The sequence below is a fragment of the Mustela nivalis genome (genome assembly GCF_964662115.1).
Source record: "Mustela nivalis genome assembly, chromosome: 7".
NCBI classification, from domain to species: domain Eukaryota; kingdom Metazoa; phylum Chordata; class Mammalia; order Carnivora; family Mustelidae; genus Mustela; species Mustela nivalis.
In genome coordinates this window covers 136,077,932-136,104,314 of record NC_139026.1, presented here as the reverse complement: position 1 = coordinate 136,104,314, position 26,383 = coordinate 136,077,932, and the positions used below count along the sequence as shown (strand labels likewise).

The 26,383-nt window shown below is 37.2% G+C and overlaps 1 protein-coding gene across 11 annotated transcripts in view; it reads right to left on the bottom strand.

The window, feature by feature from the left end:
* WAC (WW domain containing adaptor with coiled-coil) overlaps positions 1 to 26,383 on the bottom strand; it is an 85,315-nt gene that overhangs the window by 31,747 nt on the left and 27,185 nt on the right. For all 11 annotated transcript variants that reach the window (XM_082740889.1, XM_082740883.1, XM_082740886.1 and 8 more), the window contains exons 4-5: positions 7,432 to 7,538; positions 374 to 489 (exon numbers count right to left, since the gene is read on the bottom strand). In XM_082740889.1, the coding sequence (XP_082597015.1) occupies positions 374 to 489; positions 7,432 to 7,538 (223 nt within the window). The remainder of the gene's footprint in view (positions 1 to 373; positions 490 to 7,431; positions 7,539 to 26,383) is intronic.

Genomic DNA, 26,383 nt, shown 5'->3' with positions numbered 1-26,383 from the left:
AACAGTAACGTTTCTCAGTGATGGTCCTATTTTAGCAATTATCTATAATGTCATTTACCCCAAAACCAGAACTCTCCAGTATTAATCCTACATATATGAAGGATACATATTATTATACTTTAAGAATTATGAAGATTTCTACTACAAATTATAAGGAAGATGCAGTAAGTATAGGCTGACCTAAAATCTCAAATATATTGATGGTTTACAAGGTCCTTATAGACAGGTGTTTTTTAAGTAAAAAGTAATTACAGAAAACCGGTACAATTAATGACGAGTTTCGCTGTTAAGAAATCTAAACTCAGAATGTTCTAAGATGTTAAGCTGTAAAATCAAGAGTAAGAAATATTTTTTAATGAGTAAGAGCAAATACCTTTCAAGCCACTCTTTTGGTTTTTCCCACTGTGAAACTTCTGTTCGACAATTGTAGTAGTATTTTTTCCCAGAAGAGCTAATATGCTCAGACCAGTCATCTGCAGAATCATAAGGCTTAAAAATACATTTTTAAAAATTAGAAAATATTAGTACTATTTAATCACTTGATATGAAACATCAAGAAGGTCAATGGTTTTCAAAGCACACATAAGGGAAAAGACCATTAAATAATAACACCCAGATCTAGAATGTAATTATCTTTGTATGTATCTTAGGAGACCTTAGTCTATGAACACCTTAAAAAAGAACAGTGGAAAATCCTGTAAAATATGAAATTAAACAGAAGATATATATTTATTAGGCACAAAATGAGAAATGTGAAATTAACATCTTGACTTCAGAAAAGCATTCCTGAAGTTCTCCATTGTAATAATTTTATTTGCTGAAATCCAGTCACATGGCAATGGGGAGGAGGGGTTTTAAAAAACCCCCAGACAACTGACTGATTTGATGACATGACAGTACATCAGTTCTAAACTCACTATGCACAACAGTACTCATATATAGTATTAACAGAGAACAATCTGCCTGTATTTACTGTTACTTAGTGGGGGTAAAAAAAAAAAAAAAAAAAAAAAAAAAAAAAACACGATGTTAATAAAACCATGAACACAAAGCTAATTAAAAGTGTAGTATCTGTTTCACCAGCAAAATCCATGAGGCGGGGCCAGTGCTATCTAGACCTTTTCTTCTCACATGCTACATGGGTCAGCGTCATCACTCATTTCTCTGTAACAAAAACCAGCCTTTCAAAAACTCTCAGCTACATTCTCTTTAGGTATTTTATAAGAACTGGAAAACTATAAAAAAATTAGAAAAATCTGAAAGAAGGCCCAATTTCCATGCTACTGATCTAAAAAGTGTAAACTTTAAGTGCACTAGGCCCAGGAAATCTGGTAGAATTCCAAGTACACTTCGGGATGAATTTGACTATTTTCTCAAATGAGCTTGAAATGATGTTCTACTTTGGTAGTCTACACCTCTTCTGGGCTCAAGCTTGAGGAAAGAAAACTCTCATGCCCTGCTGACTCGGCTTTAGTTTTACCAAGTAAGAAACAGCCTACAGAATGTATCAGTTTGCTATAGGTCACAAAACTAACTGGTGATAGACGGTAAGGATCAAAACATCTAGGTTTCAGGGGGCGCCTGGGTGGCTCAGTGGGTTTAAGCCTCTGCCTTCAGCTCAGGTCATGATCCCAGGGTCCTGGGATCAAGCCCCACATCGGGCTCTCTGCTTAGCAGGGAGCCTGCTTCCCCCCCTCTCTCTGTCTTCCTCTCTGCCTACTTGTGATCTCTGTCAAGTAAATAAATAAAGTCTTAAAAAAAAAAAAAAATCTAGGTTTCAGGATGCCCATTATTTCCAACAAATCAATACCAATTCTCAAAATGCTACAATAATTTAAGGGTAGATGAAAAGATATTGCAGATTCCTAAATGCAGATGCCACATTTATGCTCTTGGGATTATACCTCAAAATAATGAAGCAACCGGTAATCAGCCCTGTGCATCCAAAACCCTCGTATCAGGGGCAAGTTAATCCTCAATGCTTCTAGTTTTCAGAAATAGGCTACAACCAAATTGTAGAAACCCAATCACAGAAAGTCAAACTCAAAAAGTTCTCTTTCACCACTCACCACTCCTTGTACCTAAATTATTATATAAACTGAACATTTCTATGGATGTATCTTAAAGATTTGGTTTCCTTGGAAAGTGGTTTTATGGGACTGATTACTAGTTTGGTCTGAAGAAGTAGAGTAAGATGTGAGGCAGGTGGACAGAGGACATCAGAGTAGGGCAGAGTGGTATATACCAGAGCTCTTCAAAGTGATGGTTCTGTGCCTTGTTCTGAAGAAGGTAAGGAGCAGGCATCAAAATATATACTGACATACTCTTTCCCTCATCAAGAGTCCCACTTTAAGAAAAAAAATTTTTTCAGCTCAAGTAAACAGTGTATTATTTGACAATGGTTCATTTACATCCTGGCATAACCTCCACGACAGTTAAAAGTTCACGGACCAGAAACTTCAACGGTATGGGTCTATGACACTGCACTGATTTTGCCCACCAAATCTCAGATTAGTACAAGTTAATGTCTTACTTAACAAAATGTGTTTCAGGGTATAGCACTAAAATAACATACCAGTAACTTTAGCTTATCTTCTCACCCCACTTCCATCCACCACACAAAAAAGGTAAGGAGGGCAGGGAACCCTTTCAGTAATGGGGAATTTTTCAAAATGCTGATGTGCAACAGGTGTTACTGCTTTTCTTCATTATGTATTTTCAACTTTATTGGAAGATATAGTTGACAAAATTAAAGACACTTAGTGTATGCTGTGATGTTTTGACACTGTGAAAGGATTTCACCTATCTGGTTCACTAACACATCCCATCACCACCTCACAGATTTTGTTAAAACATTCTGAACTTTTCACTCTCAGCCCATTTCAATCACACAATATGGTGTTACCAACTATCATCACTATGTTAAACATTAGATCTTGTTATTAAATTTGAGTAAAAAAAGGAGTATTTACAACTAAGAACTAAACCCCCAAAAGGCCTGCAAACACTTCAAATATTCTGAATTAGGCTTGATGTATTTGCCAACATAAGCATTAAGTCAACAGTTTTCCCAGTGTTGTCCAGGAACCCTTGAAGGACCTCAAAATCATTTCAAAAGATCAAAACTATTTTCATAATACTACTACAATGATTTTGTCTTTTTCTTCCTCATTCTATCACAAGAACAGAGTGGAATTTCCCCAGATGCTGTGAAAGGAGATTTGTTATCACGGAAGACTGAATGCACAGCACTTGTGAAGTTCTAGGTATCACCTATGAAGATATTAAAGAGATACTCCACATCTTTTTGTTTTACAAAGTTATTATTTTACATTATTATTTTAAGTTATTATTTTACAAAGTATTTTTCATAAAAACATTACATATGCTAACATGTAAAGGGTTTACAAATTTGTAAAAATTTACAAATCTTTGTAAAATTATTTTTCAAGATGTTTTATAAAGATTTTGAGTGAGTGATTGAGATTGTAAGAGCACGAGCACCCAAAACACACAAGCAAGGGGGAGGAGCAGAGGGAGAAACAAGCTCCCCACTTAGCACCGGAGCACGACACAGGGCTTGATCCCAGGACCCTGGATCCTGACCTGAGCCAAAGGCAGATGTTTAACCAACTGAGTCACCTGAGTGGCCCTCATATTTATCAAGGCTTATTTTTAAAAAAAAAACATTTTATTTATTTGACTGAGACGAACGGGGATGGGGGGAAGTAGGGGAAATGGGAGAGGAAGAAGCAGGCTTCTTGCTGAGCAGGGAGCCCAGTGCAGGGCTCGAACCCAGGACCCTGAGAGCTGAAGCTGAAGAGAGAGGCTTAATAACTTTGGCTTAATGACTGAGCCACCCAGGTGCTTCCCCCAAGGTCTAATTTTTAAATATGGAAAATACGGATAAAAGATGAACAAAAGCTCTCAATTTTTATGAATGTAAACAGAGGTCTCAAGACGAAAAAGTATGAAAATGACTGCTCTGGAAGAACAGTACTAATAAACAGTTATGGCGGTAACCATCTGCTCTCCTTCAGTTCAAAATGTCTTTTAGGTGTGCTTTTCTCCTGAAAAAAGTGTATCCCCTTCTGCTCTCTCTCTTAAAATACAGAATCCTACTACTTCTTCTCCATGGGAAACATTGGAAAAGGAATTGTTAATCCTGGAATTAACTTTTTAAATTATAGAATTAAAATGGTTACTGGTTAATCCTGGAATTAATCAATTTTTAATAAGGAGCCCCTTTGCTGACTAACAATATCACCATCAAAGATGGCAATTATTTTAACAAAGAATTTCATGGAGTCCTAAGAGTGCTCTGATTAATTTCTGATTTTTTTAAATTAAAATTAAGTGGAGTATCTTCAGAGGCAAAGATTGGTTACAGAAATAAATCTTGAGAGCCTCAAGCTGAAAAGCTCCAAAAAGGAAAGATATTTATGTGGTAACAAGTAGAGCTGGACTGTAAATGCCAAGTCAACTGAGACTGACGTACCTCCCAGCAAATCAAGACTGGAGACTATGTAGAAGGGGAAGATACCTGTTACGTGTTTAAATGGGAATAAATTATTTTTTCTAAATGAAGCAATTCAGAGGTCTCTTAAAAATCACAAATATGCATAACTAACCTAAAACAAGGCTTGTAAGTCCTGTTATATTTAGATTAGGGAGGAGGAGGCATTCAAAAAACTTTTCCTAAATAGTTATCATGGGCTAGGCTCTGCGTTAAACCACAATGAATGTGAAATCTTAATACTGAGAAAAGAAGGCAACTTCAACTCGACTATCAACAGCTGATAAATATAAATCACCCATACAACCAAATGTCTGTGTAGATGTTAACTAGATAATATTGTTACTGATCTTTCAAAGACAAGATTTAAAACCTGAAAACCTCAAAGAGGAAAAAAGAACTACTTTTTTAAAAAGTTATTCCATATTTTAACCTAGATTAAAATGTGTTGACCTAAGTTCTCTAATTTTCACCTGTTCTTTTATTCTTTCATTATGAAAAAGTATCAGATAAAAAACTAATTTTATGTTTTACTTACTACTCAAAAACTTCCATTAGACATGATTTAAAGACATAAAGTTTGTAAGCAATCTGCAGAAAAGTTCAAAAGCGAACTTTTCATTTAAGATTAAATTTGTAGTTTATAAAATAATATATGCATCATGCCCACTGGGCACATCATAAGACCACTACTACTTGGGAGATTAATTATATACCTACAGCTGCAATTTACAGAAAGGGAAATCCTGATTCTTAAAACATATAATACTTAATCCATTCGGGTAACAGTCTTCAGCTTCCACCCACAAAACGAAATCCCCTGACACCATTTATGATTTGGGTAGATCAAGCTTATCTGCCCATTATTTACTCTTTCTGATTTTACCACGTTTAACCCATGTCTTAGAAATCAATCAACCAGAATTAGTTCTCCCTGAATTAAGATTTTTCTTAAGTCAAAACAACGTCCACATGGCCTGCCACTCCAACTATCAGCAGACAAATACCAATTTGGGATTGTGAGTGATAAATGGAGCTCTTTGTTAGTGTTTGTTACTTTGTAAATTAATGGGGCCACCTTCCACAAAAACAGATTCATTCTAAAATCCTGAATATACACCTTATTGTGTAACTCATGCCAAAGAGTTTGATGATAACACCTGTTAAGGCTTACCAAGCTGTTGTCTCAGCCTCAATACCACTGCCTTCTATACTGATCTGTGATACTAGGGCGAATTGCATCATTTATTCAGCTAGCTACCAGTTAGATTCTGCCAATAGTAGGCACTGAAGACCGAAAGGCATGAGAAGCCTAGCAGCCACAGATATCTCCGATTTCCAGCTCTCTGCCATGTGCCAGAACTAGCTTCATCATACACTGTACCACTCAGAGGTCCTATCACCAGTTCTGCAAGGCTCCTCCTCTAAGCTATTAGGTTCTAATAACCACAACCTCCTCCTATTGGACTCCAGCTCAAAGGCTGAAAGTATGAGTGTATCACCTCCATGTTCCTTTTTGGTTTTTTTCAGTCCTCAATAACATACACTATCTGCCTAGCCAATCCTGGATATAAAATTCTCTGTGCAGCCAAATTTTCTGTGCTAAAATAGCTAGCATGTTTTGTTTTCCTACCTAGACCCTGACTGATAACAGTATTTAAAACTATTCTATATTTATCTTTATGAAAATGCTATCATTTATGTCTACATTTCCTCTGAAAATGTACTACCCACACTGCTTCAATAAGGGAGAAGAAATAATAAATCCCAAAGACCTTTCAATGTTGATTAAGGTATGATGATCACCCAAATATCCAAGGCAGAATCTGCTGAATTCAACCTACACTTCTATAGCCTTCTAGTGGCTCCTTCCTGGTCTTTTCCATGCTACTCTCTGACACAATTTTTAAAATCCCAAGTAGGAGGTTACTTCACCAATTATATCCTTCAGTAGTTCTGCACTGCCTTTATATAAAATTCATATTCCTTGGCAAGATATGCAATTTTGGGGGTGCTAGTTTCCACTTATCTCTGTAACCTGAGCTCTTACCATTCTTTCACACTTTTAAAACCTTTGCAGTTCTCCAAAACGCTACGTTATTTCACACTTCTAGGTCTTTGCAGATGCTGCTCCCTTTGCATACCACATGAATTCACCTAGCTGCTATATTCAATCCGCTGGGGAGTGTTACTTGTACTTTAATACTTTCCTCTCATCCAAGACGGTGTTACCCTTCGGAGTGTTCCCAATGCAACTCTAACAGGCACTGTTTTAACTGTTTACTCTTCTGTTTTCACCACAGGTCCAAAAGTTCCTCTGAGATGGGCCACATTTTCTTAGTACTATACATCTCTCCAATTTGGCATATACTTGGCAACTTGAAAACTTAAACTTTTGTTGAATGAATGTATTAAAACTTTCATTTGAACCATGACTTAAAAAAAAAAAAATCAAAGTTGAGTTACTTCAGTTTAGAAATACCTAAAATTCCTGACTTTCATTGCCTTGAAGACAGGAATTCTCACATCACTAGTATTTAGTAGGGTGTATAATACACAGCAGATGTTCTGAATATATGTTTTAAGAAATGTATACACTTTCCTAAAGGAGGACAAGGTAAACCACTTTAACTACTTAAGTTTCACAATCCATAGTTCTTTTTTATCTCAGACACTGCAATAGTCATATTTTGCTCTGTATAGAAAAGTTATGAAAAAATACCAGTTATCTCCTGACTATTCTCAGTTCTAAAAAGCTTAGCTCATTACTTCAAATACATTGAAAAAAGGTCAACTTCAGATTAAACAAGACTTGGTGGATAAGTTTTGGGGGGCGTTTTTGAGGGAGGAGGGTAATAAACACAAACACACACAATCCCCTCCAAAACCAAAATTGGACATGTTTATATACTTACTGTATCTGAAGTTTTGCTTGGATTATTGCTTGGATTAGAAGAATGTGAATTTGAACTATGAAGAGCACTGTGGTTGTGTGAATTTTCTTGTGGAGAGTAACTGGTCCCTGCAAAGAAACAAAGACCAAAGTGAATTATAAGTTGTATTTCATGTTTAATTTCAACTGCTTTCTATCATACTACAGATTATTGTGTATCCCTAAAATCATTTTACATAAGCATCTGGAATATATACATATTCATACTTCTTACATATAAAGTATTTGTGAGCCTACAAAAGATGTGGCTTAAAGAGCATATAGCTTGCATGGCTGACAGCCTATGGAAAAATGTTATGTATATCACATGAGCAAAACCTCATCGGTATCATTTCTTGCAATTTTTTAAAAATAAAAGATTTATTAGGGAAAGACAGAAACACAATATAAAGAAAAAAAGCACAAAAATTCAGTAATACAGAACTAAAAGTCACAAATATCCAGTATGTTTTTGCAATTATTTTTCAATTTCTTAAAGAGACTCTGCAACTTGGTTTTAAATAGTTTTGCCAATATTTCAAATAAAACAGTATTAAGAAAGTTAAGTCCTAGGGAAGGTATCTGATGAAGATGGTATCATCTAAGTCTCCTAATAATAGGACCAACTCTAAGAATTGCTTAAAAGTAATTCGTGAGCCTTATGAATAATCCACACATCTCAAAGACCATCAGGAATGATAGTGTTTATTGTCTTAAGAAAAGCCAAGGTATAAAAATAGACTTGCAAAAACACCGATTCAAGTTCAAAGAAAGTTCACCACAAAGTCTAACTGCTATTACAATTTCTTAACTGTATTTCAATTTCATTACATTTTTCCCCAGCAACAACATAACCATAATTCACCTTAAAAATTAACAAACAGACTTGGGGACGCCTGGGTGGCTCAGTGGGTTAAAAATTAACAAACATACTACACTGGCAATGGTAAGAAGTCTACACTGTAATGAACAAAATGTGGGAAGAGTAATATAAATGACTGAGAATTAACTATTTCAGTCAGCAGGGGAAACTAAATAGGTAAGAAAAGTGAAATGGGACAGACAGAAGCTGACTTTACAGTTTCAGATACCCAAGTGGAAATGTCAGTAGACCTACAGAGCACTAGGAATTCAGAAGTGATCGGCAAGTCTCCTCCATTAGAAGTCAAAGGGAGGGACTCAACTTTGCCTTGCATAATATCAACAAGCACTATGAGCTTGGAATGAAGTAAGAGTATGGCAAGAGAAAAGGCAATGGCCAACATCAAACCCTGGGTAAGGGCCAGTTTATAAAAGAAACCAAAAGCAGATTCAAAGACCCAGAAACACTAGTAATGTGATATAGACAGGAGAGGGTTACTGAAGGACGTGGCACAATGTGGGTGATGTAACAGAGGAAATATCACAACCAGACCACTGCTTGATGACTTCTTCACCTACTTGTTTTTAATTTTACCTTGCTGTATGGCATGCGTTTATATAAAACACCCTAAACTTGTAACAGTAGACAAAATATTCTTTAGTAAACATTGTAAAAACAAACACAAAGAGAAATTAGTCAAGATAAACTCAGCGGGAAGAAAAGTTAACATAGCTGGCCTTAAGACCTCTATCCTCAGAAAGGCCCCTGTGCACAGGTGGCCCTTGGCTGACATGTGGGAACCTAGATAGATATAGTTCCCATAAGAGTTAACAGTTGCTCACTGTGCCCAAGTTGTTTGGGCATAAAACATGGTTTATGCTTAACATATGCTTTCCTACTGGGAATCCACATTTTTGGTAGATGCTAGGTAAAGGGGCCTATGTAACAAACCAAATCTAGTAACAATTTTGGGTATCAAATTTCTAGTAAGTCTCCTTTATAATCAACATTTCACAAATACTGTCTAATTCATTGCTGAAGGAATGAAGTATGTCTTGTGTGACTCTACTAGGAAGACTCTCAGAAGCCTACAACCTGGCTTCCTCCAGGCTTTATTCTGCATACCTTTTCTCTTAGCTGACTCTACTATGTATCTTTTCATAGTAGTAAGTCATAGCCACGATGATGACTATACAATGGGTGCTGTGACCCTCTTAGACAATCACCAAACCCCAAAACACTCTTTCACAAAGAAATCTTAATATTCCCAAGTTTTTAAGAAAACCTATGCCAAAATCTGCACTTTTCATATGTAACTCCTAGTTTGTTTGTTTTAAAGAAAAATCAGGTTAACAGGAAAATAGAGCTAAGAAACTGAGTAATATATACAAAGAAGGTCATATTATCCATCCCTAGTAAGAGTTCGGATACCACTGAAATTTCCATAAATATGCTTGCAATAATGAAGAAAAGGTCAATTTTATAGACTGAAATGAATTCTAGAATAATCCTTTAAGAAGTCTGGGTTAGATGCCTTTACATTTACATGCATATATTCTTAAGCAAGATGACCTACACTTAGACTATAAAAGTGCCACATTAAAGATTTATTACAAGACTGGAGAAGTGAAGTACTCTACCAACAGAAGGTATACTAGGCATCGAAGTCTACTGATCTCTCTCTCATGAGGTTGAGATCCAGACATCTACTCCATTTAGTGTTGTTCTTAGTATCAATGAAAATTCAAAAACTGACAAGCACCCAATTTAGTTAAGCTCTTACCTCTGCAGCAACAGTAAATATTCTACCAGTGTGACAGATGGTTATCAGATAGCTTTTAGGCCTAATATATGTTTTTTCAGAGGCCATAATATACTGAAAAAACACAAGTACTGAGGCACCCTGGCCTAAAGCTTTAGAGATAAGAGAAAACTCAGCTATTAAGAACGAAGACATTTTCAGAGACAGGAGCTTTCTGAGTCTACATCCTGTGAAATAGATTTATCTAGACCACTTAGCAAAACTAACAACTGAACCTTAAAAAAGAAGTGAGAAGCAAGATTAAGATACAGATTATTCTGGTAAGGGACTAAGAATAAACTGACATTCTTAAATTGGATCCAAAACTAAGTAAAAGAGGTTTTATAGAATGCATGGTATGGGACGGCAAGCAATAAATCTTTAGACTCTGGCCAGAAGGATGTGCTTAAGAACTGAATGCAGGGCAGATCTGCCCCTAAATAACACTACAATACAAAGTTCCAGCAAACTCTCCTTAATAAAAGCTACAATTTATATTACCTTCCAAAGTATTTTGGGGGGAGGGGGATCTCATTTGAGCCTTTAAATTCTTCCAGGTAGTTCTTTTCATACTCAAGTTAATACCCAAGTAGAGAAGAAAAGTGATTACATACACAGCCTACCCAGCATCAGAGTAACAATGATGCTGGGTATGATTTTCCAGGACTACACTTTCCATACCTAATATACAAAGTGCAAGTGCTACAATACAAAATTCCTCAGAAATCTTTTTATCTCAAAAATTCACATAAATTTTTATTTCCTGCCCTACAATTAGTCTGCATATTTCAGGATAAGAACACAAGTTCTTTTTATTAATAGTATGATGTAGGGAGGTCTGGGTGGCTCAGTTGTTAAGTGTCTGCCCTCAGCTCAGGTCATGCGCTCAGGATTCTGGGATCTAGCCCTGCATGGGGCTCCGAGCTCGATAGGAAGCCTGCTTCACCCTCTCCCACTCCTCCTGTTTGTGTTTCCTGCCTTGGTGTGTCTGTCAAATAAAATCTTTTTTTTTTTTAAGATATGACAGAGTCTAAGACTGAAAGAAAGAACAAGTGATCTGCGGATGCCAATATATGCTAAGAGTAGAGCCATGCATAAAACTGAAACTCAGAATTCTAATACTAAATCAGTGATTATTCAAGTGCACAAAGGAAGTTAATATAAATGCGGGTAAGAGATAGTCTCATGCATGCTATCTGGCCCAAGAAAGTCTCTTTGAGGAAAGCAGGGTTTATGGATTAGGTGGGAAACAACTGGCTTTAAATGATACTTAAGAAATTAAACTTAGGGGGCGCCTGGGTGGCTCAGTGGGTTAAAGTCTCTGCCTTCAGCTCAGGTCATGATCCCAGCCCTGGGATCAAGTCCTGAATCGGGTTCTCGTCTCAGCAAGGAGCCTGCTTCCCCTCCTCTCTCTCTGCCTGCCTCTCTGCCTACTTGTGATCTCTGTCAAATAAATAAATAAAATCTTTAAAACAAAACAAAAGGAATTAAACTTAGGACTAATGAAGCAAGTCTTAAAGATTTCTAAGAAAAGGATACTACTGGGGCACCTGGGTGACTCAGTGGTTTAAGCCTCTGCCTTCAGCTCAGGTCATGATCTCAGGGTCCTGGGATGGAGCCCCGCATTGGGCTCTCTGCTCAGCAGGGCGCCTGCTTCCCCACCTTCTCTCTCTCTGTATTTGCCTCTCTGCCTACTTGTAATCTCTGTCAATTAAATAAATAAAAATCTTAAAAAATAAATAAACTGTTTAAAAAAACAAAGAAAAGGATACTAGTGAGAATTACTTGGGTTTTGCGGGGGAGAGGGGGTGGAATAAAGGGGTTACAGGTTTATGCTTGGGCAAAGTTCTCTCATCCAGTGCTTAACCAGAGGGATATAATGGAGATGTTTTCACTCAACTGGATGTTAATGTCAGACTGGAATCCAAGGATCAGCAAATTACAATCTGCTGGGGGCATGTTTTCATGAATGAAGTCATTAACAAAGTTTTATCAAAACACAGGGACAGGGATAGGCAGAGGTTGGTTGGGTTACGGACACTGGGGAGCACATGTGCTATGGTGAGTGCTGTGAAATGTGTAAGCCTGATGATTCACAGACCTGTACCCCTGTGGCAAATTAAATACAGTATATGTTAATAAAAATAATTTAAAAAAAATAGCGACAGCCAATCATTTATATTACCTATGTTTAGCTATTTTTTTCTTTTAATTGTGACAGCAACTGTGGGACCCAGGAGACTAAAACATTACCCAGTCTTTTAAGAAAACTTTGCAGATTCCTGGATTAGACATTAATCTAAGATAAGCAATTAATGAACATAATGCAATATACAAACCTGACAGAATCTTCAATGTTTAAAAGGCAGAATAATCCCTACTTAGCAACCTAACTTCAGAAGTGAGGTCTTAAGGATAAAAAAAAGGCTAGAACCTTCAGACTGAGAAAGATGGAGCCCTAGGAGAGTACACTGGGAAATGGCGGCGGGGGGGGGGATATGTAACAAAATGCACCTGACTCAGCTAGAAATTAAGCAATTACACTGTACTTCATTTAGAAAAGGGAACTTGGATATTAAAGGAAAAACAAAGAATATACACTCCTCTATGAGCAAACAAGACTGGGAAACACAACCAGCTTTTCAAAAAGTGAAACAACAGTTTTCATTCTATTTAGGGATAAATACTATGGCATTTGGGTCCTTATTCAGAACATGAAAACCACTAGAATTCACTACCAGATCATCAGAAATTAAGTCTTCATGCCACCTACAAATAACAAATAATGAGTAAGGCATAACTAGAATACTAAAGATTTCAAGGACATCTACCACCCTAAACTGCTATTCAAACTAATAAAAGTAGGCAGTAGGTATGACTAATTAAGTTCACTGGATCTCAAACTTCAGTATATTTTTTAAAATGTAGATTAGATTTCAAGGTTGAATCTCACAGAGATTCTGATTCACAGTATATGGGACAGGACCCCCAACATGTAAATTTTTAATGACATGGTTTTGATGTGGTCAGTATCTGCACCACACTTTATTTTAAATGGTCTACTGCCTTCCACTACTTTGGTTTTCCTCTCATCAGTCCAAAACAAGAGACCACAAACAGTTAAAAATAAGGAGATTTTTACAAAGAAAGCCACATCTATAATGAGTATTTTTACCATAACATAAATATCTTCCTGACCAACCTTAAATTCTGCAAAATCACACTAAAAATAAGCCTTATGGGAAAAATAGAGTAGGAACAAATCACTTAAAATTATGCAACTGTAGGAGCGCCTGGGTGGCTCAGTGGATTGAGCCGCTGCCTTCAGCTCAAGTCGTGATCTCAGTGTCCTGGGATCGAGTCCCACATGGGGCTCTCTACTCAGCAGGGAGCTTGCTTCCCCCTCTCTCTCTGCCTGACTCTCTGCCTACTTGTGATCTCTGTCGAATAAATAAATAAAATCGTTAAAAAAAAATTATGCAACTGTATTATAACTAAAGCACTAACAAAAACTTGAAGAGCACAGGCAAGCAGCTCAGCATAGTTATAGATTTGTTTCAGAGGATATTAAAAATGCAAAAAAAAAAAAATAGGGTAGAAATGAGGCTTGCTGGGAATGAGAACAGAGAAGTGACGTTCTAAGCACTGAGGCTACAGTTTAAGTGGATGGAGAAGAAGTGCAACTTGCCAGAGAGCCAGGCAAGGGGGGGGGGCAGACTTAAATTTTCTTTACCCTAGGCAATAGCTAGCTGGATGAGAGCTTTTTCTTTTCTATTTTAAGATTATAACCCTATTCCTGCTATTCTGATTCTCCTTGCCTAGAAAAAAAAAATCCCGCATATAAACCAATACAGCTTCAATTTATTAATGTCATTCTCCAATTTACTAATTGTTTATGAGCTACAATAAATGGTGGTGGAAAATCAAAATGTAGCTAACCAGACTATGTCTCCTGGTGAGGGTAGAAATGATTCAGATGTGTTAACAAAAGACTTGTATCTGACAGCGCCCTGTAGTTGAGTTATTCCCTCTAGGTAAGTGTTATCCAAATTAAGCCCACTAGGCCACATATGTTATCGAGCACTTGAAATTTGGCTACTCTAAATTCAAATATGCTACATGTGTAAAACACACACTGGATTCAAAGACTGAATACAAAAAGAATGTAAAATAGCACATTAATATTTCTATACTGATTACATGAACTATTTTAGACATGTTAAATAGTATTTATTATTGAAATTAACTCCAGATGTTGGCTAGCAGAAAATTTAAAATCACATACGTGGCTCACTGGATGGCACTATTCTAGATGAAGGTATCCACTGATAATTAGTGGAATGGGGCCAGAGATGCCTACTAAGCAGAGGATATTCCTCAAGTCTTGTCCCATCTTAAAAATCAGCTTCTAATTATCTGAGCCTAGTACCTAATTCTGCTTATCACAATATGCTACATTTTCCAATAGGATCAAGGATATTCCTTTGTTAACACAGTAAGGACCAAAAATTATTAAACTAGCACAGATGAAAGATGCAGCTTACACTGAATTTGATTAATAAAGCTTGTTTTAGAAACATTATTGCTGTGATGATGGATGGGCTCAGTCGTATCTCAAGCCCCACATGTCTGGCTCAGGGCTAAGCAAGGAGTGTACTTGAGATTCTTGCCCTTCAACTCTTCCCCTCCCCCCTCCCCCCGGGGCTCACATAAGCATGCACCCCCCTCTCTCAAGTAAGTCTTTAAAAAACTAAATAAAAACAATACTGCTATCCTTTATGTTTACCCCAAATTAATATGCTCTTTATCATTTTGCACAGTGATCCAAACTACTTTGTGCAACGTATTTATCACATATTTCCTTTGGAACTACTCACATCTTTCCTACTCTTACATGTGTACGTAACATATATTATTTATGTATACCTGAAAACTAGAAATGGAATTCTACAAAATACTTCAAGGAACAGTGCACATGCAAAAGAATCAAGGTGAGTTGGACCTTTCCTCACACTATACACAAAGACTAATACAAAATGAATTACAGACATAAATGTTCACCAAATTTCAAGTGAAAAAAAAAAAAAAAAAAACACAGGGGTGCCTGGGGGGCTCAGCTGGTTAAACGTCTGCCTTTGGCTCATGATCCCAGGGTCCTGAGATGGAGCCCCACGTCTGGCTCCCTACTTGGCAGGAAGTCTGCTTCTCTCTCTCTCACTCCCCCTGCCTGTGTTCCCTCTCTTACTGTGTCTGTCAAATGAACAGAATCTTAAAAATATACATATTACATATATATAAAAATTAGGTTTTGTCAAAATTTAAAGCGTTTGTGCTTCAAAGGATACCATCAAAAAAGTGAGAAGTCAATCCACGGAAGAGGAAAACATATCTGCATATCCTATGCAAAGGACTTTTATCCAGTTCTACTATTACAACTCAATAAAAGATAAATACATTTTTTTAAATGACTGAAAGATAACAAACACCTCTACAAAGAAGGCATACAAATGACCAAAAAGCACATGAAAAGATGCTCATCAATATTAGTCACTGGGGAAATGCAAATCAAATCTGGATAAGATACCACTCAACATCTATTAGGATAGCTACAGTCAAAAAGACAGACTATAACAAGTGTTGAGGAGGATGCAGAGAAACTGAAACCCTCATAACACACTGCTGTTGTGACTATAAAATACTCAGCTGCTTTGGGAAATAGTATGGTATTTCCTTAAAAGATTAAACAAAGATTTATCATATGACCGAGTGATTCTAGGTATAAATCCAAGAGCGGTGAAAACATGTCCACACATGTTCACAGTACATTAGTCTTAACAGCCAAAAGTTGGAAACCAAATGTCCAACAAATAAATATGGATTATTCAAAAATAAAAAGAAAGAAATACTGCCGCAAGGTATAACACGGCTGAACCTTGAAAATGCTTTGCTAAGTCCTATAAAGCATTCACAAAGGACTACAGATCGTAGGATTCCACTTATATGAAACATTCACAATAGGTAAAACAGAAAGGAGGTTGCCTAAGTCTGGGGGCGAAGTGAAAACTACAGAAGTTTCTTTCTGGGTGATGAAACTGTTCTAAAACTGATTGTGGTGATGGTGGCACAACTGGGAATACATTAAAAACCACCGAATTGCACACTCAAATTGGTGAGCTGTATGAGAGGCGAACTTACCATACAGAACTTACCAAATAACAGTAATAATAATAATAAGCTACCATACTTTACATGTGTGACTTTGACTTGTCTAGCTTACACAGAGATCCCTAATTCATCATTTCTCAAACTCTACTCCTATGAGATGTTTTGAACAAAAAATGTCACACAGCCATGTAAATCTGGAAGAAGTTGTATGGGATACCTTCTTAGAGCAAATTTTACATGTACTTGAAAGGATCTTAGAATTTCTGAACCTGGGGGTAGGGGAAGAAAAAGAGAACTGAGTATGGATACATGATACAACATATATGAACCACAAAAAAAAACCACTATATTAAGTCAAAGAGGCCAGTCACAAAGAATGTATACAATCCATTTATATGAAATATCCAAAACAGGAAACTAACAAGATAGAAAGCAAATCAATGGTTGGGGACCAGGCAGGGAGAAGAAATGGGGAGTGACTACCAATAGGTATGGGGCTTTCGGTGGGGGGGTGGTGGTGGTAATAATTGTGTAATATGTGAATTATACCTCTATTTTTAAAAACAGACATTTGAAATGAGAATCACTCAGTGAAAAGAGCACTCCATCAAGTAATCTGGGCTTTACTCCACATTCTGCCTCTGCCTTATTAAAGTGAAGAGGTCACTAACTTCTACAGTTACCTTCATCGTCAAGGTAAGATACTGGTTGGACAGTGTGTAGAATTACTTCCATTCACTTAGAAAAATTATCAACATAGAACTTGACCCCTCAGTGATCTCAACCATTTGATTCAGTATCACAAAGAACAAAGAGCTGTCATTTCAGAGCTATGTAGAATCCTGGAGTAACGATCTCCTCATTCTTAGAGATTCCAGGAGAAATTCACAGCATTCACCATAATATTCTTAATACTCTCCCACTTTCATTCCTGTCTTCGTTTTAAAACAATCTCTACAGCAGTCAAAGTAACCGTTCAAGCCTGCATCTCTGAGCACAACTGTCTTGAATTTTAATGGGTACACTTCATGTCTTACTCCCCCTCCCCAGCCTCATTCTGCCACATTCACAACGTGCTCACTACCCTACCTATTCTGGCCACTTTCAGTTCTTTCAATACTGCCCAGTTCCTTCCTATCCTAGAGCCTTCCTACATTCTATCTCTTCACCTCTCCCATTCTCACTCTGCCTATTTCTTGGTCATCCTTTGGTCTTAGCTTAAATGCTACATCCTTAGAAATGCCTTCCTGATCCTCCAATCTAAAACAAGCCCCCTACCATATCACTTACCTCTCCTTAACCGCTATTTTTATGCAGTGTAATTAGATTACATCTCACACTATTCTGTTTCCTTGTTTTTATATTAACTACAGGGTTTGTCAAAAGGAAGGAAAAAATACTCCTTCGAAAGAAAAAGTTAACATAAAAAAAAGCTTTAAGAAAACGTATCAAATTATCTTAAGATTAAGAATGGACAGGCAACAACGTAGCTGCAAACTGAGTATTACCCTTTTTCAAGCTGATGCCTTTAGAGAGACAGTACACCAAAAGAGAAAGATGCAGGTCCTGCCATATCTTTATGTCCCTCCAAGTAATTTTACCTCCTGACTATAATCAACCGCACAAGAAGTAACCAATTTCAACTCTGGAAAGCCTCGTTGTACCCCTCAAACTAAAAATGGGTGAAAAATGAAGCCAAGGGAATCTTCAAGAATGTGCTATGCTCTCATGTTTCACACACTTAAAATTCTCACTTATATTAAGAAAATAAAGGAAATTACAAAGATCATCTGATGAAAAGAGATTTAACTGGGGACAATGAAGTGAAGAATAAACATCAATTTAAAAAAAGGTATGAGAGGGACGCCTGGGTGGCTCAGCGGATTAAGTCGCTGCCTTCGGCTCAGGTCATGATCTCAGGGGTCCTGGAATCGAGTCCCACATCAGACTCTCTGCTCAGCAGGGACCCTGCTTCCCTCTCTCTCTCTGCCTGCCTCTCTGTCTACTTGTGATCTCCCTCTGTCAAATAACTAAATAAAATATTTAAAAATAAATAAATAAATAAAGGTATGAGAAATGGCATAAGAATAGGAAGGCACAGGGTGACAGGGTTCAGAGGGCAAGGAGTAAAATTAGTCTGATAAGGAACACAGAATTCCTACACATGAGATAAAAGGGGTATAAAGCTAAACAAAGCCAAAGACTACTAAAAGGGGCTTAGAAGCTAAACTAAGGAAGAAACAGATTTTATCTTTTGGACAAAATAAGTCTCCCAATAAACAATTAAGAACTGATTATTTGGTTTTGTTTTTTTGTTTTTTTGTTTTTTTTTTTTTATTTGACAGACAGAGATCACAAGTAGGCAGAGAGGCAGGCAGAGAGAGAGAGAGAGAGAGAGAGGAGGAAGCAGGCTTCCTGCTGAGCAGAGAGCCTGATGTGGGACTCGATCCCAGGACCCTGAGATCATGACCTGAGCCGAAGGCAGCGGCTTAACCCACTGAGCCACCCAGGCGCCCCTGATTATTTGGTTTTGAGTATTTGGGGTTCTTTCCATCCTTTTCAACAGTACTGGGTGGACCATGAGAAAAGGAGATTTTCAAGTATGCATCTTTAAGGATGACACAAAGACTAAAGAAAATTCTTTGAAGGAAATGGTTGTCTAATGTTTCCCCCCAACTTTAAGCCACAGAATTCTTTCCTTACATGGCTGGCTGTTCATTCTTCAGTGGTTAATTCACAAGCTACCACCTAAAACACCTTCTCCTCCCTGACCACGTCCTACCACGTGCCATTACCATTTCAAATCACTACTTCCTTTACGGCTTAAATCACAATATAAAATTATCCTGTTTGTCTACTTCATATATTGTCCATCTCTTCCACTTCTAACAGGAGAGAAAACCTCCCTGAACACATGGCTACAATCCCTTAATCACAACAGTGCTGGGTCCATCAATATACTAAAGTAAAACAAATTCATGAATGGAAGCCCAATACTTGAAACAGGAGCCACTTTTACTGCAATAGGGTAATGGGAGATTACGGATCAACATGCTCAGTTCCATTCTTGGAACCTCCAGCCTCCATACAGCATCATTAAAAGAATGATAGCATTTCTACAGATGAGTTGCCAAAAAGCTGGGCAGTAGTAACAAATCGTGTGTTACATGCATGTATATAAACCTCACCTGTTAAATGTAACTAATATGACACAGCAAAAAAAGTGTTAAGACATTAGCTGTTATACCCACTGACTATAATTACTAAGTTAAAAATAAAACACTCTCCTCCCTTCTTTTACCCGTACCCTTAATATATATTGGAAAAGTGCTTCTCCCCAAATCATGAGGTATTAGAAAGAAGAGGGCATCATATTACAGCAGTGTTACCTCATAGAAAACATGGGTTTTCCCTTATTGTTTTTTCAGTATTTTTAATACTTTTTAAAATTTTACTATTTTAAATATTGCTCTTGTGTGTCAGAGACACAAGCACGCAACAGCATTTATTCAAAAACTTCATGCCCCTGCTGCTTAGTCATTCCACTTTTGTGTTGAGACAGTCAGGGCTGCTACTGGTAATCCAACATCGGACACACTGTGTCTAGGTGTTCTCCAACTATGAAATGGTTGTCTATTAAAGGGAAAAGTAAAAACTGCCACATTGCCCAAGTCAATTTTACACACATCAAGTAGCAGATGCAAATGCTGCTTACTATGAGGGATTTTAAAAATTAAAAACAGAAGCTCAATAATTAGAAAAGGAGAAGCTTGACAGATCACATTTTGCTGATAATGTTGAACCAACATACCAATTTTATGGCAACATTCTTCGGACAAATACTACATCTCTCCACTCTCCCTTTAATCCTATCTTCCATTTCTCACCACCTTCTTTGTCCGCTTACAGCCCTAGCCAGATTAGATTATACAGGTTTTAGAAACTGTTTCAAACTTTCAAGGAAAAAGCATTCCTGCAATGCCTCTGTTCCAGAAACAGACTTAATCCTAAAAGAAACAATTACAAAATTCTGACAAAGAAAACAAGAACCATAAGGCAATACAGAATAAGAGAATTCACAAGTGAATTAAAAAAAGAGCTGGGAGAGAAAGGTCACTTGACCCAACAAGTTGAATTTTTGGCACAATTAAGCAGAGAACTACCTGAAACAGGGCTTCTAAACCTTTGCCTGGACCCCGAGAGTGAGCTCTGGGAAGAGGATTAATAATCACATACAGTACCAGTTCAGGAAAAAACCAGAATAAATGAACTAGTCTTTCCCACATTATGGTACCACCCATACCTCCTTTCTCGGATTTCCAGGCAGATTGTGAACAACCAACTTCTAAGGGCACAATTAATGTAGTGTCCAGGAGAATAAGAAACAGAATCAAAGAGAACTGAATCACTTTACACATATACATCCACACACATACATATTCAAATTCACTCAACACAAGTATATACACAGAAATCACCCTATACAGCCTGTGCAGAGACGGAAGTGATGATATGAACATTAATACAGCAAAGAAAATACTCTGAAATAAATATCAGGAAACCAGTAACTTTCAAATTCTCTTCTATCCTAGAGTACAGAAAACAGGAATTCTATGAAACAAAATAAATAAATAAAGGGGTGGGGGAGCTGGAAGAAGAGGAAGAACTTAAAGACGAAATCATACAAGAAACAAATACTGTTTCTGAAGTAATAAAAGAATCAACAGTGCTGAAAGCAATATCAACTTTAAGAGCAACACTGACCTGAAAAATATCAAAGGACAGAGATAAACACTTAGAGATAAAGAGCTACAAATGAAAAATGAAGTCAACTTGTGTAAAACTGGAGGTACTGAAGAAGAGAATAGAACACAGGACATTTGAGTATTAAAAAAACTAGTAATAGTAAAATAGAATTTTAAAAAATCTTCCCTGAAATATAGGAAAATCTCAATCTGGAGATTGAAGGGGGTTTACCATGTACCAGGAAAAATAAAGAATCGATAAAAACTGAAACATATCTTCATGGTCTGGTGAAGCTGCTGAATTTTAAACATAAAAAATTCTTATAACACCCCGACAGCAGAATCATGTCACTTATAAAACAAGCAAAAAAGTGCTGACCTAGGACTTCTTCATAGAAATTCTAAATGCTACAATACAAAGTAGTAATGTCTTATGCTAAAACAAAAAAAAATGGATGTGACCCAGGAAATTATTTTTCCAACCAGGATGCCATTTATACATAACTGTAATAGGCAGGCATTATCAAATGTTTAAGAATTCAAAAATCAAAGCACTCATTAACTTGGGGGTGGAGTTAGATTAACACAGAATAACAAAAATTATCCTAAGAAAAATCAAATTAAAAAATCTTGCAAATGGAGAGACCCTACACTTCTACTAAAGTGGCAGTATGCACTCAATGCACCTAAACTCACCTGCTTAATATCTGGAATCAACAGCCAGTTATGTCACTGCTTTGAGAACTTTTATGCCAAATGACTGATGTCATAGAGCAAATATTAATTTCCTCAAAATATGGTCTTGAAATTTTTCCTTTATTGTAATTTTATTTCATAAAAGCACTCAGTAACAGTGAGTTACCCCTCCACCCCCCCCCCAAAACACAGAGTACTCATCTGACAAATACTGAACAGCAAATGCCCTAGACGGTACAAGACACTAACAGAATCAAACAGAAATCATTCTTCCCCAGAGTTTTAGTTTCCCAAACTTAACTATGTATATCAACAGAAACTGGGGTGCTTTTTAAACTGTTAAGATTCTGGTCCCATACCACCACTTTTAGTAAAGAAAAATTTCAGGTCTATCTGAACTTCCTAGGTGACTGACAAGATACCTGCCAAAGCTGTACACGTAACTTCTTCAAGTCTCCTCAATCTTCAAAGGTAGATTAAGTAACATCCAGTAATTTTACTGCTGACTTTATTTTATCCTATTTCAAGTTTTTGACAATTATAGTTCAGTAGGTGTTGGCACTCAGATTCTAGATTGTGTCACTGCTTTTTTTCTTTAAAAATATTTTATTTATTTATTTGTCAGAGAGAGAAAGAGAGCGCGAGAGTGAGCAAGCACAAGCAGGCAGAGCTGGCAGACAGAGGCAGAGCGAGAAGTAGGCTCCCCACTGAGCAAGGAGTGCGGGACTCCATCCCCTGGGATCATGACCTGAGCCGAAGGCATCGGCTTAACCAACTGAGCCACCCAGGCGTCCCGTGTCACTGCTTTTTGAATACAATTTTTAAATCTCTTAAAAGGAGAGCAGCAGCAAGATATACTTCTGTGAAAATAGAACAGCTCCAGAGTTTGGTAGGTTAAACGAATAGTATATTTGTTTCAACGAATATACTGACCAAATATGAAAATACACGTTATTCAGAAGAGCTGCTTATACTATTTTCTGAGCAAAATAATAAGCAAATCGGATACATTTGCATCACTCTACATTAGATAAAAATATTGAAACATTAAATTGGCATCTAATAATTAAGCCTTTCCTGAAAAAAAAAAGTTTAGATATTTGTGTAACAACTTAAAAGATGACTGTGACTGGAAACATGACCATTGAAGAGCATTAAATTCTGGCAAAAGTAATAATCTGTAATAATACAGTTGATGACTGACTACAAGTGAAGATGCTCCTGCATAATTATAAGTCACTAAAGTTAGGCAGCTAACCAAAAAAAAGCCGTTTCACACAAAAATTTGTACATGAATGCACAGCTATGTTGGTTAAGAGCCCCAAACTGCAAACCACCCAAAGGTCCTTCACCAGGTGAATGGTTAACCAAGCTGAGGTATACATCTTACCATAGAGTACTCCGAGCAACACAAGAGAAAAGCATCAGATACACAGTACCCTCTTGGTTCTCTAGGGGATCATGCTGAGTGAAAAATTCAATCTCAAAGGTTACACACTGTGCTTCTATTTACATAACATTCTTGAAATGACAAAACTGAAATGACTGAGAGCAGCTATCTTGCTACAGGTCAGGAAGAGTGGAAGGAGACAGAGGCTGTGGCTATAAAGACTAGCACAAGAAATTACTGTGATGAGCTGTTCTGGATCTTGACTGTGGCAGGAGTCCTGTTCATCTAGTCTTGTGATAAAACTGCATATGAAACACCCACACTGCATGTAAAATTGGTAAAAATCTGAACAGGCCAGGGGACTATGAAGAATAGGATGTCACCCCAAAATAAGCCACTGTGGCATGCAGATCATTTTGAGCTGAAGGTAATCAAGACCCAACAGACCCAGGAAAACTTTTCTTTCTCTCATAACTTCCTAAAAGAATTAGATGGGGAGCATGAACCAGAAAAAGACTAATTACCTGAGGTAACTTTTTAAACTAAAAGAACTATCTGTATGGCAGAGCAAAATTCTAATTACAAACATCTGCTCTTATCATGCCATGAGTTGCCCTCCTTCCCTAAGAAGACCCAGGCCCCATCCCAGGATGGGGTCACATGTGCCTCAACTGCCGGACTCACCCTTGATTCCCATGTTTGGGGCACTTGTTTTTCTCCTATTATGTCAAAAAACCTCAGAAAGAAAACGGGAATCTTTCCACCCCTGCAACTTTAGCTATGTGAAATTCCTGGTTTTGATAGTATACATTTATGCCAACATGTTATTTACAAACAGGCGAACTGTTTAATTACCTTGAACACTTTAGGGATTGTTACAGATTTCAGATAATTATTCCATTTAATCCTCAAGCAAATCTTTGAGGGAGGAGTAGTAAAATCAAGTATTTTAAGGGCACCTGGATGGCTCAGCAAGTTAAGCAACTGACTTGGTTTCAAATCACGTCATGATCTCAGGGTCGGGCCTGGGTCCCAGGGCTCATCCACTTGAGATGCTCCTTCCGCACACAAACACACGCACAAGTTCTCTAAAATAAGCCTTTAAAAAAAAAAAACCTTATTTTACAGTTCAAAGTTTAGAGAAAACTTCTAAATAATGAGTCCAAGGCTACAGAGTTAATAAAGACAAGACAAACAAAGGTTAGTGTCCTTTGCCCTAATGTTAATTTTTTTTTTTAAGATTTTATTTATTTATATGACAGACAGAGATCACAAGTAGGCAGAGAGGCAGGCAGAGACGGGGGAAGCAGGCTCCCTGCTGAGCAGAGAGCTCAATGCAGGGCTCCATCCCAGGAGGACCCTGAGACCACACCTGAGCAGAAGGCAGAGGCTTTAACCCACTGAGCCACCCAGGCACCCCGCCCTAATGTTAATTTTATGTCATCTTCATTTACTACATAATGCCACTACTGCATCTATTTACTTAATAGATTTACACTATTTACTTAATTTACTTTTTTAACTTAATTTACTTAATATACTTTACTATTTACACTATTTACTTAAATGACATATGGTACAGGAAAACCAATAATTCAATTTGTTTGAGCCCTTCGCTTAACTACTGTAAATTTTATTTTTTGTTACCTTTCTCATCTCCTAAAAGTATATTAAGAGTTACTTTCGTGTTTAGAAATACTATTAACCACAACATTATTTTCTCATTAAATCACCATATTATTCAGCATCTATGTAAGGACAACACATTCCAGAGGAAAAGCTGTAAATGATGCATTCACTGTACCTGAATCAGATTTTCAATGTCACTGTCTTTAAGGAGCTTGGGAGAAGAACACTTAGAACTCTATTAGGAAACAACTCCTCTCAAATGTCTGAGACATACCATTTATCACAATTAGTTCCTGGTTCACTGTTCCCCTATACTCTCCTGTTAACCCTTCCCCAATCAACCCTTCCCAGAAAAGATTCTGATAACAACAGTCTAGAAGAGGAAGCCATAATATTTCACACACCATCCCACCTAATTAAAAAACTTAGAAGTTCTGCAGTTCTTGTTTACCCCTTAGGGTCAAACACCATTAAAACACACACACATCCACACACCCTAATGTAAGCTGTTTTAAACTATTGCTTTTAAAACACCATTTAAAAGTGAACTTTTCATTTCTGGTAGAATTTTTGTCAAAAGAAAATCTATAAACGTGTATTTTAGGTAAACACAATATCTAAACAAAGAAGTCAAATTCATGGGAACAACAAAAACTAAAATCAGGATAATTCTAGGAAACAGGCAGGGCTGAGGATGGGGTGTCCAGAGGATAATATGACTGAGAAAGGGTAGTACACAAGAGGCTTCCTTTATCTGTTATTATGTATTTCTTCAATTTAGTGGGGAGCACACAGTTCTGAAAAACTAGATCATCACCTTGCCACTACTGTTCTTTTGACATCGCTTCTTATAAACAGAATATATTTTGACAAATGGAATTTAAAAAACAATCTCTTTCCAAAACAAAATCTTACCCTCTCAGAATAGCTATCTAAACAAATAAAAAGTAGAATTGGTCTCTCTTCACTTACTTTTAACAGTGACCTGCGAGGTACTTTTGCAGAACACCAATGGCACCAAAGACTGTAGTATGAAAAAACTGAGAACACCAATTCGACAACTAGTTTCAAATAAATTTTCCTTTAACTTAAAAAATGTGTTACAGTGATCTCCAGCTATAGTAAAATGACAAAGAATAATCCGAATACAGACACTGCAATAATAAGAAGCTGCCCTCTTACTATCACTGACCTGTTAATGCTCCAATCTAAGGCCAACCTTTTATTCTGTGTACTAAACCTCAACCATGCTCCTGCAGTTGCCCCTTTTCCAATCTCTTCCTCTACTGGAGCAGTTCCATCAGCATATGGCTCTCATCGATGGAAGTGAAAGGGAAAGAATGGAAAGGATGGAAATGAGGGGAAACGGGAAAGAAATAAAAGAAAATGAAAACAAAGAGAAGGAAAGCAAACCCACTTCCTACTCCAGCCACACTTTTATTCTCAATTCTTCTGTGTTAGTCAATACCTTCACCTCTTCTCCCCACTCCAGTAAGGTCTTCATTCCCTCAAGCCCAATGAAACTACTCGACCAAGTCTAAACCCTCAAGAGTGCCAGTCCTCACATGACCCAACCTACCGGCAGACCCAACTAAATCATCACACATTCATGGAACACTTTCTTCACTTGGATTCCAGGAGATACTC